Here is a 13513-nt window from a genome sequence, read left to right as displayed (position 1 = left end):
CACCTAACACAATAATTGTGGGTGACTTCAACACTGCACTTTCCTCAATGGACCGATCAGGAAAACAGAAACTAAACAGGGACACAATGAAACTAATTGAAGCTTTGGACCAATTAGATTTAACAGATATATATAGAACATTCTATCCTAAAGCAAAAGAATATACCTTTTTCTCAGCACCTCATGGTACCTTCTCCAAAATCGAGCATATAATTGGTCACAAGACAGGCCTCAACAAATATAAGAAGATCGAACTAATCCCATGCCTCCTATCAGATCACTATGGAGTAAAAGTGGTCTTCAATAGCAACAAAAACAACAGAAAACCCACATACATGTGGAAACTGAACAATATTCTACTCAATGATACTTTGGTCAAGGAAGAAATAAAGAAAGAAATTAAAGACTTTTTAGAACACAATGAAAATGAAAACACAACATACCCAAATCTATGGGACACAATGAAAGCAGTGCTAAGAGGAAAACTGAGTGCGTCCAAAAAGAAAATGGAGAGAGCATACATTACCAGCTTAATGACACACCTGAAAGCCCTGGAACAAAAAGAAGCTATTTCACCCAGGAGGAGTAGAAGGCAGGAAATCATCAAACTCAGGGCCAAAATCAATCAAGTAGAAACAAAGAGAACCATACAAAGAATCAACAAAACCAGGAGCTGGTTCTTTGAGAAAATCAACAAGATAGATAAACCCTTAGCCAGACTGACCAAAGGGCACAGAGAAAGCATCCAAACTTAGAAATGAAAAGGGATATATAACAACTGAAACTGAGGAAATCCAAAAAATCATCAGATCCTACTACAAGAGCCTGTAATCAACACAACTGGAGAATCTGAAGGAAATGGACAATTTCCTTGACAGATACCAAACACCAAAATTAATTCAGGACCAAATAGATCATCTAAACAGTCCCATAACGCCTAAAGAAATAGAAGGAGTCATAGAAAGTCTTCCAACCAAAAAAAGCACAGGACCAGATGGTTTCAGTACAGAATTCTATCAGACCTTCAAAGAAGACTTAACACCAATACTCTTCAAACTATTCCACAAAATAGAAACAGAAGGAACACTACCCAATTCCTTCTACGAAGCCACAATTACGCTGATACCAAAACCACACAAAGATCCAACAAAGAAAGAGAACTTCAGACCAATTTCCCTTATGAATATCGATGCAAAAATACTCAATAAAATTCTTGCCAACCGAATCCAAGAACACATCAAAACGATCATCCACCATGAACAAGTAGGCTTTATCCCGGGAATGCAGGGTTGGTTCAATATACGGAAATCCATCAATGCAATCCACTACATAAACAAACTCAAAGAAAAAAACCACATGGTCATTTCATTGGATGCTGAAAAAGCATTTGACAAAATTCAGCATCCTTTCATGCTTAAAGTCTCGGAAAGAACAGGAATTCAAGACCCATACCTAAACATAGTAAAAGCAATATACAGCAAACCGGTAGCCAGCATCAAACTAAATGGAGAGAAACTTGAAGCAATCCCACTAAAATCAGGGACTAGACAGGGCTGCCCCCTTTCTCCTTATCTTTTCAATATTGTACTTGAGGTACTAGCTCGGGCAATTCGACAACATAAGGAGGTCAAAGGAATACAAATTGGAAAGGAAGAAGTCAAGCTATCATTATTTCCAGATGACATGATAGTCTACCTAAGTGACCCAAAAAATTCCACTAGAGAACTCCTACAGCTGATAAACAACTTCAGCAAAGTGGCAGGTTATAAAATCAACTCAAGCAAATCAGTGGCCTTCCTATACTCAAAGGATAAGCAGGCTGAGAACGAAATTAGGGAAATGACCCCCTTCACAATAGCCACAAACACTATAAATTAGCTTGGGGTGACTCTTACCAAACATGTGAAAGATCTGTATGACAAAAACTTCAAAACTCTGAAGAAGGAAATGGAAGAAGACCTCAAAAATGGGAAAACCTCCCATACTCATGGATCAGTAGAATCAATATAGTTAAAATGGCCATTTTGCCAAAAGCAATACACAGATTCAATGCAATACCCATCAAAATCCCAACTCAATTCTTCACAGAGTGAGAAAGAGCAATTATCAAATTCATCTGGAATAACAAAAAACCCAGGATAGCTAAAACTATTCTCAGCAACAAAAGAAAGTCTGAGGGAATCAGTATCCCTGACCTCAAGCAATACTACAGAGCAATAGTATTAAAAACTGCATGGTATTGGTACAGTGACAGACAGGAGGATCAATGGAAAAGGATTGAAGATCCAGAAATGAACCCACACACCTATGGCCACTTGATCCTCGACAAAGAGGCTGAAAACATCCAATGGAAAAAAGATAACCTTTTCAACAAATGGTGCTGGTTCAACTGGAGGTCAGCATGCAGAAGAATGCGAATTGATCCATCCTTGTCTCCTTGTACTAAGCTCAAATCCAAATGGATCAAGGACCTCCACATAAATCCAGACACTCTGAAGCTAATAGAAAAGAAACTGGGGAAGACCCTTGAGGACATCAGTACAGGGACAAAGTTTCTGAACAGAACACCAATAGCGTATGCTCTAAGAGCAAGAATTGACAAATGGGACCTCATAAAATTACAAAGTTTCTGTAAGGCAAAGGACACCATCAAGAGGACAAATCGGCAACCAACAAATTGGGAAAAGATCTTCACCAATCCTATATCAGATAGAGGGCTAATATCCAATATATATAAAGAACTCAAGAAGTTAGACTCCAGAAAACCAAACAACCCTATTAAAAAATGGGGTACAGAGTTAAACAAAGAATTCTCACCTGAAGAACTTCAGATGGCGGAGAAGCATCTTAAAAAATGCTCAACTTCATTAGTCATTAGGGAAATGCAAATCAAAACAACCCTAAGATTTCACCTTACACCAGTCAGAATGGCTAAGATTAAAAATTCAGGAGACAGCAAGTGTTGGAGAGGGTGTGGAGAAAGAGGAACACTCCTCCACTGCTGGTGGGGTTGCAAATTGGTACAACCACTCTGGAAATCAGTCTGGCGGTTCCTCAGAAAACTGGGCACCTCACTTCCAGAAGATCCTGCTATACCATTCCTGGGCATATACCCAGAGGATTCCCCACCATGTAATAAGGATACATGCTCTACTATGTTCATAGCAGCCCTATTTATAATTGCCAGATGCTGGAAAGAACCCAGGTATCCCTCAACAGAAGAGTGGATGCAAAAATATGGTATATCTACACAATGGAGTACTATTCAGCCATTAGAAACAATGAATTCATGAAATTCGTAGGCAAATGGATGGAGGTAGAGAACATCATACTAAGTGAGGTAACCCTGACTCAAAAGGTGAATCATGGTATGCACTCACTAATAAGTGGATATTAACCTAGAAAACTGGAATACCCAAAACATAATCCACACATCAAATGAGATACAAGAAGAAAGCAGGAGTGGTCCCTGGTTCTGGAAAGACTCAGTGAAACAGTATTCGGCAAAACCAGAACAGGGAAGTGGGAAGGGGTGGGTGGGAGGACAGGGGGAGAGAAGGGGGCTTACGGGACTTTCGGGGAGTGGAGGGCTAGAAAAGGGGAAATCATTTGAAATGTAAATAAAAAATACATCGAATAAAAAAGAAAAAAAGAAAAAAAAATACTTAGGATAAATTAATAAAAAATAAGTCCAAGACATCTATATAGAATAACATAAAACCTTGGTGGTAATAAAAATATATGAATGGCTTAAAATAGGATATATTCTTTGTTTTAGCTAATTTGTTTTTTTACATTCCATATTTTATCCCCGCCCATCCACCCTTTGACTGATCCACATCCTATACCTTCTCCCCACCCCCGTGTCTCCACATGGATATCCCTACCCCTCATCCTACCTGACCTCTCCGGGGGCCTCTAGACTCTTGAGGGTTAGGTGCATCATCTCTGAATGAACACAGATCCGGCAGTCCTCTGCTGTATTGTGTTGGGGGCCTCATGTCAGCTGGTGAATGCTGCCTTGTTGGTGGCCCAGTGTTTGAGAGATCTTGGGGGCCCAGATCAATTGAGGCTGCTGATCCTCCTACAGGGTCGCCCTTCTCCTCAGCTTCTTTCAGCCTTTCCCTAATCCAACCACAGGGGTCAGCTGCTTCTGTCCATGGGTTGGATGCAAAAATCTGCTTTTGACTCTTTCAACTACTTCTTGGGTCTTCGGGAATGCAGTCATGCTAGGTCCCTTTTTGTGAGTGCTCCATAGCCTCAGTAATAGTGTCAGGCCTTGGGACTGCCCCTTGCACTGGATCACACTTTGGGCCTGTTGCTAGAAATGAAAAAAATACTATAAAATATCATCTTATTTAATATAAAATGGAAAACATCACCTAGCAAGACATCATGTCTTTTGAACTTGATATTTAATCATATGCATCATGGAGGCACAGGATATCTCATAAAAGCATAATAACAAAAGAAAACTTGCTATGCCAGAGGTCAGAGCTCACTGGTCACTATCACATAATCAGCACGGTCCTGGTGTCAATGACATAAGAGAGAACATGACACTTTCTCTGAGATTCCAACCCATGTTATCTGGGTGCTTTATTCAGTTCCAGATGTTTGACATAGTAAATAAAGATGGCACAATTGATCATCCAATGGGCAAAATGAAGTTTGCTACTCTTAGAAACAACCAAAAATCCAGAATTATTAAATACACAAGTAACAGACAATGAATATTTCAGAACCAAATCTTTGAAGCTGCATATACAACCCACAAGTGGAAGCAAAAGTCTTTAATCAAAAGAAAAATTATAAGCTATAAAAGGAAATGTTCAGATAACATTTTTCCTAATTTGAATTGAAATGGGTATCATGTCTAAACAGAAAAAAAGCATGGACTTGGAGAACACATTCACAATACAGCATATAAAAGAGTAATACGACAGGCTAGGAGATCTTGAGAACTGACAAAATAAAGTAAACTTGAAAGAAACATGACTAAAGATAAACAGAAAGGTCACAGGTAGCCAGTGTGTGCAAGGCGAAAGGCTCCAGCTCACTGAGAATGAGAGAAACCATTGGAGTGACACCAGGCAATCCACCTTCACCAGGCTGTTGGGAAATTAGAAAGAACAATGACACCTGTTGTTGGGGAAAAAAATCCGAGAAAAGGATCACATAAAACTTTTGATGACAGAAATGTGGAAGATTTAACAGGTTTAAAGTGCGGTCTGGAGCCTGTCCCAGTGGATTTGATAGACTATGTCAGGCCAGGCAAGGTCTCCTGTCCATCCATATGTGATCTCAGAGGTGCTGCTGTTAAGGGCATATTTCCCAGTAACAAACAACCTAGGTTCTGACTTGCTCCCTAAACCTAAAGGACAGCAATCAGACACTAGTGTTGGGTTGATGGCAGAGCAACAGTGACCAGAATTTGTGCCCATTATAACTGTTTCCTAACAAAATGGTTCCTCTGATAGTAATGGACATAGTGGATGGAATAAACAGTGATACAGTATCTGGCACAGTGTTACTTCTAACCAATAGACCAACTTCATAGCACAATAAAAGAGGACAAATCATTGTCTTATAAAATACATCCCTCAAAAGTTCCTGTTTTCTGTCCTATAAAGAAGTTGAAGGGTTAAAAAGATGGCCCAGCAGTTAGGAGCACTTGCTTCTCTTCCAGAGGACCCAGGTTCAGGTCCCAACATCCACAAGGCAATTTGCTTATCCAATTCCATGGGATCTGGAGCCCTCTTCTGGCATCTGTAGGTACCAGGCATTTACACAGGACACATGCATAGAGGTGGGCAAAACATTCTTCTTGCACAAAAAATAAACAGATCTTTTTGAAAATGTGGACCTTATAACAGCACAGTGTCTATTACAGACTGTGACAAACCTGTAATAATAATAATGGTGTGTTACCTGAACCACCATTTAGGGTCATGGTGCTGTCCTTCAAGAAACCTTACAAACTCTACACCACCCATACAGTACCACTAGGAACCAAGGACAGACATTTTTATGGCAATCCCTAAAGAAGACTTACATTTTCCCCCTCTTTCCAGGACTCCAATCTTTAAAAACTGACAGCCTCTCGAGACGCCTATAGATATCCCTACTGAATTGTAATCTACAGTCATTGTGTCAGTTTTTTGTATAACCTCACAAACGGTTAAAAATAATACCCAGGGTGACAAATAGCAGGAGGAACAAGGAAAGCAAGGTGGGCAGAGAGCGTGTCTCTACCCCAGACACTGACCTAAGCGCTTGAGACTCAGCAAAGAACAAAAGTAGCAATGTCTACTCTCACGAACCTTCCATGTCAGTGTATGAAGAGTCTAGAGAACGCAGAGAAGACAGAACATGCAAAAGCAAGCTAAAAAAAGTTGTAGGAGGAAAGAAGGGAGGGGGGAGGAAAGGAGGGAGGGAGGGAGGGAGGGAGGGAGGGAGGGAGGGAGGGAGGGAGGGAGGAAGGAAAGAAGGGAGGGAGAGAGGAAGGAGGCAAGGAGGGAGGGAGGCAGGGAGGGAGGGAGGCAGGGAGGGAGGGAGAGAGGAAGGGAGGGAGGAAGAGAGGGAGGGAGGGAGGAAGAGAAGGAGGGAGGGAGGAAGAGAGGGAGGGAGGGAGGGTTAGAAATAAATGCCAGGGAGGGGATTGGATATTTAAGACTTAAGGTTGTTTGGGTTTTGTTGTTGTTGTTGTTGTTGTTGCTGCTGCTGCTGCTGTTACTGCTGTTCATTTGTTTATTTTGGTGGAAGAACAGAGTGTTTTCCACCAGAGCTCACCTAGACACAAAGTAGAATTTTTGTCACAGCTAAAATTGAAAGAAGACAGACATTCGAGACCACAGATAAAGCTAAACCTAGAAAGGATGTTGTCTTAGTCAGGGTTTCTATTTCTGCACAAACATCATGACCAAGAAGCAAGTTGGGGAGGAAAGGGTTTATTCAGCTTACACTTCCACATTGCAGTTCATCACCAAAGGAAGTCAGAACTGGAACTCAAGCAGGTCAGAAAGCAGGAGCTGATGCAGAGGCCATGGAGGGATGTTTCTTACTGGCTTGCTTCCCCTGGCTTGCTCACCCTGCTGTCTTATTGAACTCAAAAGCACCAGCCCAAAGGTGGTACCACCCACAAGGGACCCTCCCACTTGATCATTAATTGAGAAAATGCCCCACAACTGGATCACATGGAGGCACTTCCCCAAATGAAACTCCTTTCTCTGTGATAACTCCAGCCTGTGTCAAGTTGACACACGAAACTAGCCAGTACAATTGACCCCTTGTCAACTTGACATACAAACACATCACTATTAAGCCCCAACCCTTACTTTCTTATTCATTCTCAAGATCTAAATTACTTTAAAAGTCCCACAGTCTTTACATATTAAAAGTTCAATCACCTTAAAATGTCCAATATCTTTAAAATTCAAAGTCTTTTAAAAATTCAAAGTCTCTCAACTGTGGGCTCCACTAAAATACTTTCTTCCTTCAAGAGGGAAACATATCAGGGCACAGTCACAACCAAAAGCAAAACTCAAACTCCATTAGTTCAATGTCTGGGATCCAACTCACCATCTTCTGGGCTCCTCCAAGGGCTTGCGTCACTTCTCCAGCTCTGCCCTTTGTAGCACACAGCTTGTCTTCTAGGCTCCAGCTGCCTGTACTCCACTGCTGCTGCTGTTCTTGGTGGTCATCTCATGGTACTGGCATCTCCAAAACGCTGCTATCTTCCACTGTAATTAGGCTTCACCAATAGCCTCTCATAGGCTCTCATCAGCGTGACAAGCCTCTGCTCCTATACATGACCCCTTCAAGTCCTGGGCCATCAATTGCAACTGAGGCTGCACCTTCACCAATGGCCTTCCGTGGCCTCTCACTGTGCCAAGAGCCTCAGCTGCTCTTCATGACCCCTTCATGCCTTCAAAACCAGTACCATCTGAGTGACTCTTACACAGTACCAAGTCCAGCCACAGCACAAAATACAACTGTGACTATCTTTGGAACACACTCTCTGTGCTCTCAGAAAACACTTCCAATAAGATTTCATCTCAGTGATACTGGTCTCTTCTTAATCACCGCTAATTTCTTAGCTCCAGCTAACCAGCATCAATAGTCCCAGTAACACAAAGGTTTGCTTTAGTGGTTCTGGTATCTTGTTACTCACAGCTGATTCTTCAGCCCCATCTAACCAAAACCACAGAATCTTCACAATCAAAACATGGCCACTGTAAGAGTCTTTAATCTTCCCTCTGAAATTTAACAAGCCAGGCCTCCATCTTTTGCACTGTTCTTAACATTGTCTTCCAAGCTCCTACAGAACTTTCCACCAAGCTCTAAATATTCTAATGGCTTGTCTAGCTCAAACTTCCAAAGTCCTTCCACAGTCCTCCCCAAAACATGGTCAGGTTGTCACAGTAATATCCCACTTCTGGTACCAATTTGTCTTAGTCAGGGTTTCTATTCCTGCATAAACATCATGACCAAGAAGCAAGTGGGGAGGAAAGGGTTTATTGAGCTTACACTTTCCACAATGCAGTTCATCACTAAAGGAAGTCAGGACTAGAACTCAAGCAGGTCAGAAAGCAGGAGCTGATACAGAGGCCATGGAGGAATGTTTCTTACTGGCTTGCTTCCCCTGGCTTGCTCAGCCTGCTCTCTTATAGAACCCAAGAGCACCAGCCCAAAGATGGTACCACCCACAAGGGGCCCTCCCCACTTGATCACTAATTGAGAAAATGCCCCACAACTGGATCTCATGGAGGCACTTCCCCAAATGAAACTCCTTTCTCTGTGATAACTCCAGCCTGTGTCAAGTTGACACACGAAACTAACCAGTTCAGATGTGTCTATGGCAAGACATGTGGAGCTGTTTCAGCGTTGAAGGCTTCTGCAGGTTGGCTACTCTGAATCACTTTAAATGATCCTGGGTGCTGAGAATGGTCCCTGTGGCCTGTACCCAACCCAAGGCAACCAGCACTGATGTGTGGTAGCCTGAAATCTGGGCATTCTCTAAGGTGCAGATTTGGAACAGAGATGCAGTTGGCTGACATGAAGAAGGAGATGGGTCTCTCACCAGGGCTTTTCAAGTGGTGAGACAGCATTAGCTCAACTCCAAGTGGATCAAGGACCTCCACATAAAACCAGACACACTGAAACTAATAGAAGAGAAACTTGGGAAAACCCTTGAGGACATGGGCACAGGGGAAAAGTTCCTGAACAGAACACCAATAGCTTATGCTCTAAGATCAAGAATTGACAAATGGAACCTCATAAAATTACAAAGTTTCTGTAAGGCAAGGACACTGTCAAAAGGACAAAACAGCAACCAACAAATTGGGAAAAGATCTTCACCAACCCTACATGCGATAGAGGGCTAATATTCAATATATACAAAGAACTCAAGAAGGTAGAACCCAGGAAACCAAATAACCCTATTAAAAAATAGGGTACAGATCTAAACAAAGAATTTTCACCTGAAGAAATTCAGATGGCCAAGAAGCACCTTAAGAAATGTTCAACATCATTAGTCATTAGGTAAATGCAAATCAAAACAACCCTGAGATTTCACCTCACACCAGTCAGAATGGCTAGAGTTAAAAACTCAGGAGAGAGCAGGTGTTGGCGAGGATGTGGAGAAAGAGGAACACTCCTCCACTGATGGTGGGATTGCAAGATAGTACAACTATGGAAATCAGTCTGGCGTTTCCTCAGAAAGCTGGACATGACACTTCCAGAAATCCCTGCTATACCTCTCCTGGGCATATATCCAGAGGATTCCCCGGCATGCAATAAGGACACATGCTCCACTATGTTCATAGCAGCCTTATTTATAATAGCCAGAAGTTGGAAAGAACCCAGATGTCCCTCAATGGAGGAATGGATACAGAAAATGTGGTATGTTTACACAATGGAGTACTATTCAGCCATTAAGAACAATGAATTCATGAAATTCTTTCTCAAATGGATGGAGCTGGAGAACATCAAACTAAGTGAGGTAACCCAATCACAAAAGAATACACATGGAATGCAATCACTGATAAGTGGACATTAATTAGCCCAGAAGCTCTGAATACCCAAGACACAATTAGCATATCAAATGACTCCCATGAAGAAGTAAGGAAAGGGCCCTGATCCAGGAAAGGCTTAATCCAGCATTGTAGGGGAGTTCCAGGACAGAGAAAAAGGAGGGAGGTGATTGGAGAATGGGTGGAGAGAAAAGGGCTTATGGGACATATGAGGAGGGGGAAACCCAGGAAAGAGGAAAGCATTTGGAATGTAAACAAAGATTTTAGAAAAAAATAAAAAAGAATCTGCATCACAGGGGTAAGGTTGCAAGTAGGCAAAGTGGGCAGGGCAGTATAGGCAGGGCAAGGTGGACAGGGCAGGGTGGGCAGGGCAGGATGGGTGGAATAGCTTAGGGAGAGTTGACAGGCCTCAGACAAGAGAAGACATCTAGGAAAATACTGAAGGCAAAGGAATTGTTGGCAAGTAAGGAAAACGCTCTGGTACAATCAAGTGGTCCACTAGTGACCTGTAAATGCAGATAGCCTATAGCAGAAGCCAAAACCCTTCATCATAACTTGGGGGGGAGGCATTTGAAAGAAAAAGGAAGGAAGAACGGAAAGAAGGAAGGAAGGAAGAGAAAAGAAAAAACCACAGTATTATCAGTAGCTGTGATTTTTGTTACCAAGAAAAGTAAGATCTCATTATGATTGCTATAAACTACATTAAAATATTTTGTGGCTCCTCACAGTTTGAAATAGCTATAATTATCACACCTGCTGCTAGACTGTATTTAAATGCATTATTAAAGTAGCATGCGTTTTCTTTTTATGACAAAATTTGTGTTTGACTTAATTATATTTCAAATAAGTACATTCATCTTGTGATCTTACATATTTAACTTCACGAATTTAAAATATTTTTTTCCTAAGGCGCATTCCTCAGTGCTTCAGGAGACTGTTAAAAATATAATAAAATAAGCCTATCATACAGATGTATAGACACATTCATGGGAATACGCATCTATGTATACACACGCACACACACACACACACACACACACACAGCCATAGGGAATGATCTCACACGCCCATTGGAAAGATGAGAAACGCTTGCAAGCGCATGAAGTCTCACGTGGCAGACCCACCAGAGCCAAGTCTTGCGGGAATAGACTTTCCTCTTTACATCAGTCATGGACCAGCCCCTCCCCGCAGCTTCCGAGCTAGCTAAGAGCAAAGAGAGTACAGAAGGAAGAATTCACAGTTGTTTCTCTTACACGAAAGAAGAGAGCATAAGACCGCAGCCACAAGACCTTCTCCCATCACAGATAGTGTCAGGGTTCCCTTGCTTCCTCTACCATCTATTGTTCAACCTGTGCGAACTGTACGGTCCTTATCCCGGGAAGATGTCCGGAGACACGAGAGTAGGAGAAAAAGAGAAGCAAGGGCGCTGGTTTCCCCTCCTCTACAGCTGCTCCAGCAACATCTACAGTTCCAGTATCCCTGGGCCCCTCCTGAACAGCCCCAGTGAGAAGGTACATCCTCTCGGAGATCCTGACTCTTAGGACCTCTAGGCTCAGCTGTTTGGGTAGCGTGCTGCTTCTTCGCTGCTCATCCTTTATAATTAGCTTCTTGTGTTAAATTTCTTCCTTTTTTTATATGAGTGGCAAGTTGAGATAGAATTGGCTGGCAGTCTTCGAGATGGCTTAGTGGTTAAGAACTCTGATTACTCTTCAAAAGGACCTGGGTTCAATTCCCACCACTCACATAGGAACTCAAAATTTGTAACTTCAATCACAGAGGATCAGCCCTCTTCTAGCTTCTAAGGGTATCCGACACAGAGAGGGTAAACAGACATACAAGCAGGCAAAACATCCATGCATATAAAAATTAATTAAAATTTAAAATAGTATTAAGAGTAACTTTGGTTTTGTCACAAGACAAAAAATAATCAGAAATTCCATATTATTTTACAGTTGTCACATATGCTCGGGCTTCTGTGAGAATTTAGATTTATTACCAAAATTTTGTCCATATAAGAACAGGATCACAAGATAAATGGGGTGATAAATGGCCATCAGGCAGAGATCCTGGATGTAGGAGGAGGGGATGCCACAAAAGACTTTAAGAAACATTCATATGGGAACACTGAGTAGCACTATTTGAGTTAGAGGTTGGATTAGATTAGATATATCATATCGTATCATATCAAATCATATCATATGCCATGCCCCCATTGTCATAAGCTCCACCATGGTGAGACTGCAACTCTCTGAGACCATGAGCTGAAATAAACCTTTCCTTCAAAATCTCAAGAAATGTATGTATAAGAACATCTGACCAGAGTTCCACGAGAAAAAAATTTCATCTAGATGGAACAGCTAACAACTACAGCAGTATTATAATTGTGATTTTCATTTCTTGAAAGTGAACTTATATTTCAATACTAATCCCTTAAATCATAGTTTAAAACACTCAGAGAAGCATTTCCCTAGCCTGCAAGTTATATAATATATATTATGTATTATGTGTTAATGCTATGTGCTATATGTTATGTGTTATATGTTATATATTATATATTGTCATATATTAACTGAATATATGCATATTAACTGAAAACCCACTGCTATACAAAAATATGGAATGAGAAGATTGCTCAAAATACACCAATTCCATAATGTTTTATGTGTATAATAGGACTTTATAACAGGAATCTATATACCTCAGGTATTTGATATCGTGTAAATTGACATAGGTTACGTAACATGAATTGTGGGTGAATATGAGAAGCTTACCACATCCAGAGCTTGTGTCACAAACTGCAATGTAATAAAGACGTTTCGTTGTGAATCTGTATGCTGCAGGGATAGTCTTTTCTTTTTCCAACATGTAAAAGTGATTTAGAATGAATACACCTACTTAGAAAAGCCAGAAGATGGCAGTAGCTTCAAAGGATTGTACCTCTGAAAAAGCCCACAGGGCTTCAGATGCCATGCCTTGCCTCCTTGGCCGGCATTAACGATAATCTCCCGTGCTACCATCCATTTTCCTAGCTTAATGTAAAAGTCTGTCTGTTCTCAACTTTTCTCTGAGATTTAGAGAAATAAAGCTAGTGAGAATTAAATATCTGTGTAGAATGCCTTAGTGACTCACCACAAGCAACAACTGACAACAGATTCTCATACTTGACTGGTGGATAAACTAAACGGTGCATATCCATTTGGATAGAATTTGGTTTATTCTTGCGTGGAGTGCCTGTATCCTGGTTCAGACGGAGAAAGCATTTTTTTTTCTGTGCCTGCCACTAGTACCTGTAATCGTTTGCTGTCTCTCAGGAAATGCTTATTTTACCCCTTTAAAAGGAAAACCACTCTTCTTATATCTCTAAATGACAAAGCTTGTTTAACAGTTAAAAAATCAAACAATAAAAACCATTGTGGTGTAGTTCTCTAATTTAACTGCCCTGAGTAGGAGTGTAGTGAGAAGAAATTACTTCTGTATCA

At 41.2% G+C, this 13513-nt stretch overlaps 1 protein-coding gene across 1 annotated transcript in view; it reads left to right on the top strand.

Annotated features, from left to right (window-relative positions):
- The window catches only part of LOC127692004 (THO complex subunit 4-like), a 34476-nt gene extending 22901 nt beyond the window's left edge, over positions 1–11575 (top strand). Inside the window, exon 2 of the mRNA XM_052191888.1 lies at positions 11339–11575. Within this exon, the coding sequence (XP_052047848.1) occupies positions 11339–11575 (237 nt within the window). The remainder of the gene's footprint in view (positions 1–11338) is intronic.
- Positions 11576–13513: the final 1938 nt, after the last annotated feature.

Source organism: Apodemus sylvaticus, chromosome 9, assembly GCF_947179515.1.
Source record: "Apodemus sylvaticus chromosome 9, mApoSyl1.1, whole genome shotgun sequence".
NCBI lineage: Eukaryota > Metazoa > Chordata > Mammalia > Rodentia > Muridae > Apodemus > Apodemus sylvaticus.
Note: the sequence above shows the minus strand (reverse complement) of the source record. Positions and strands in the feature narration are given on the sequence as shown.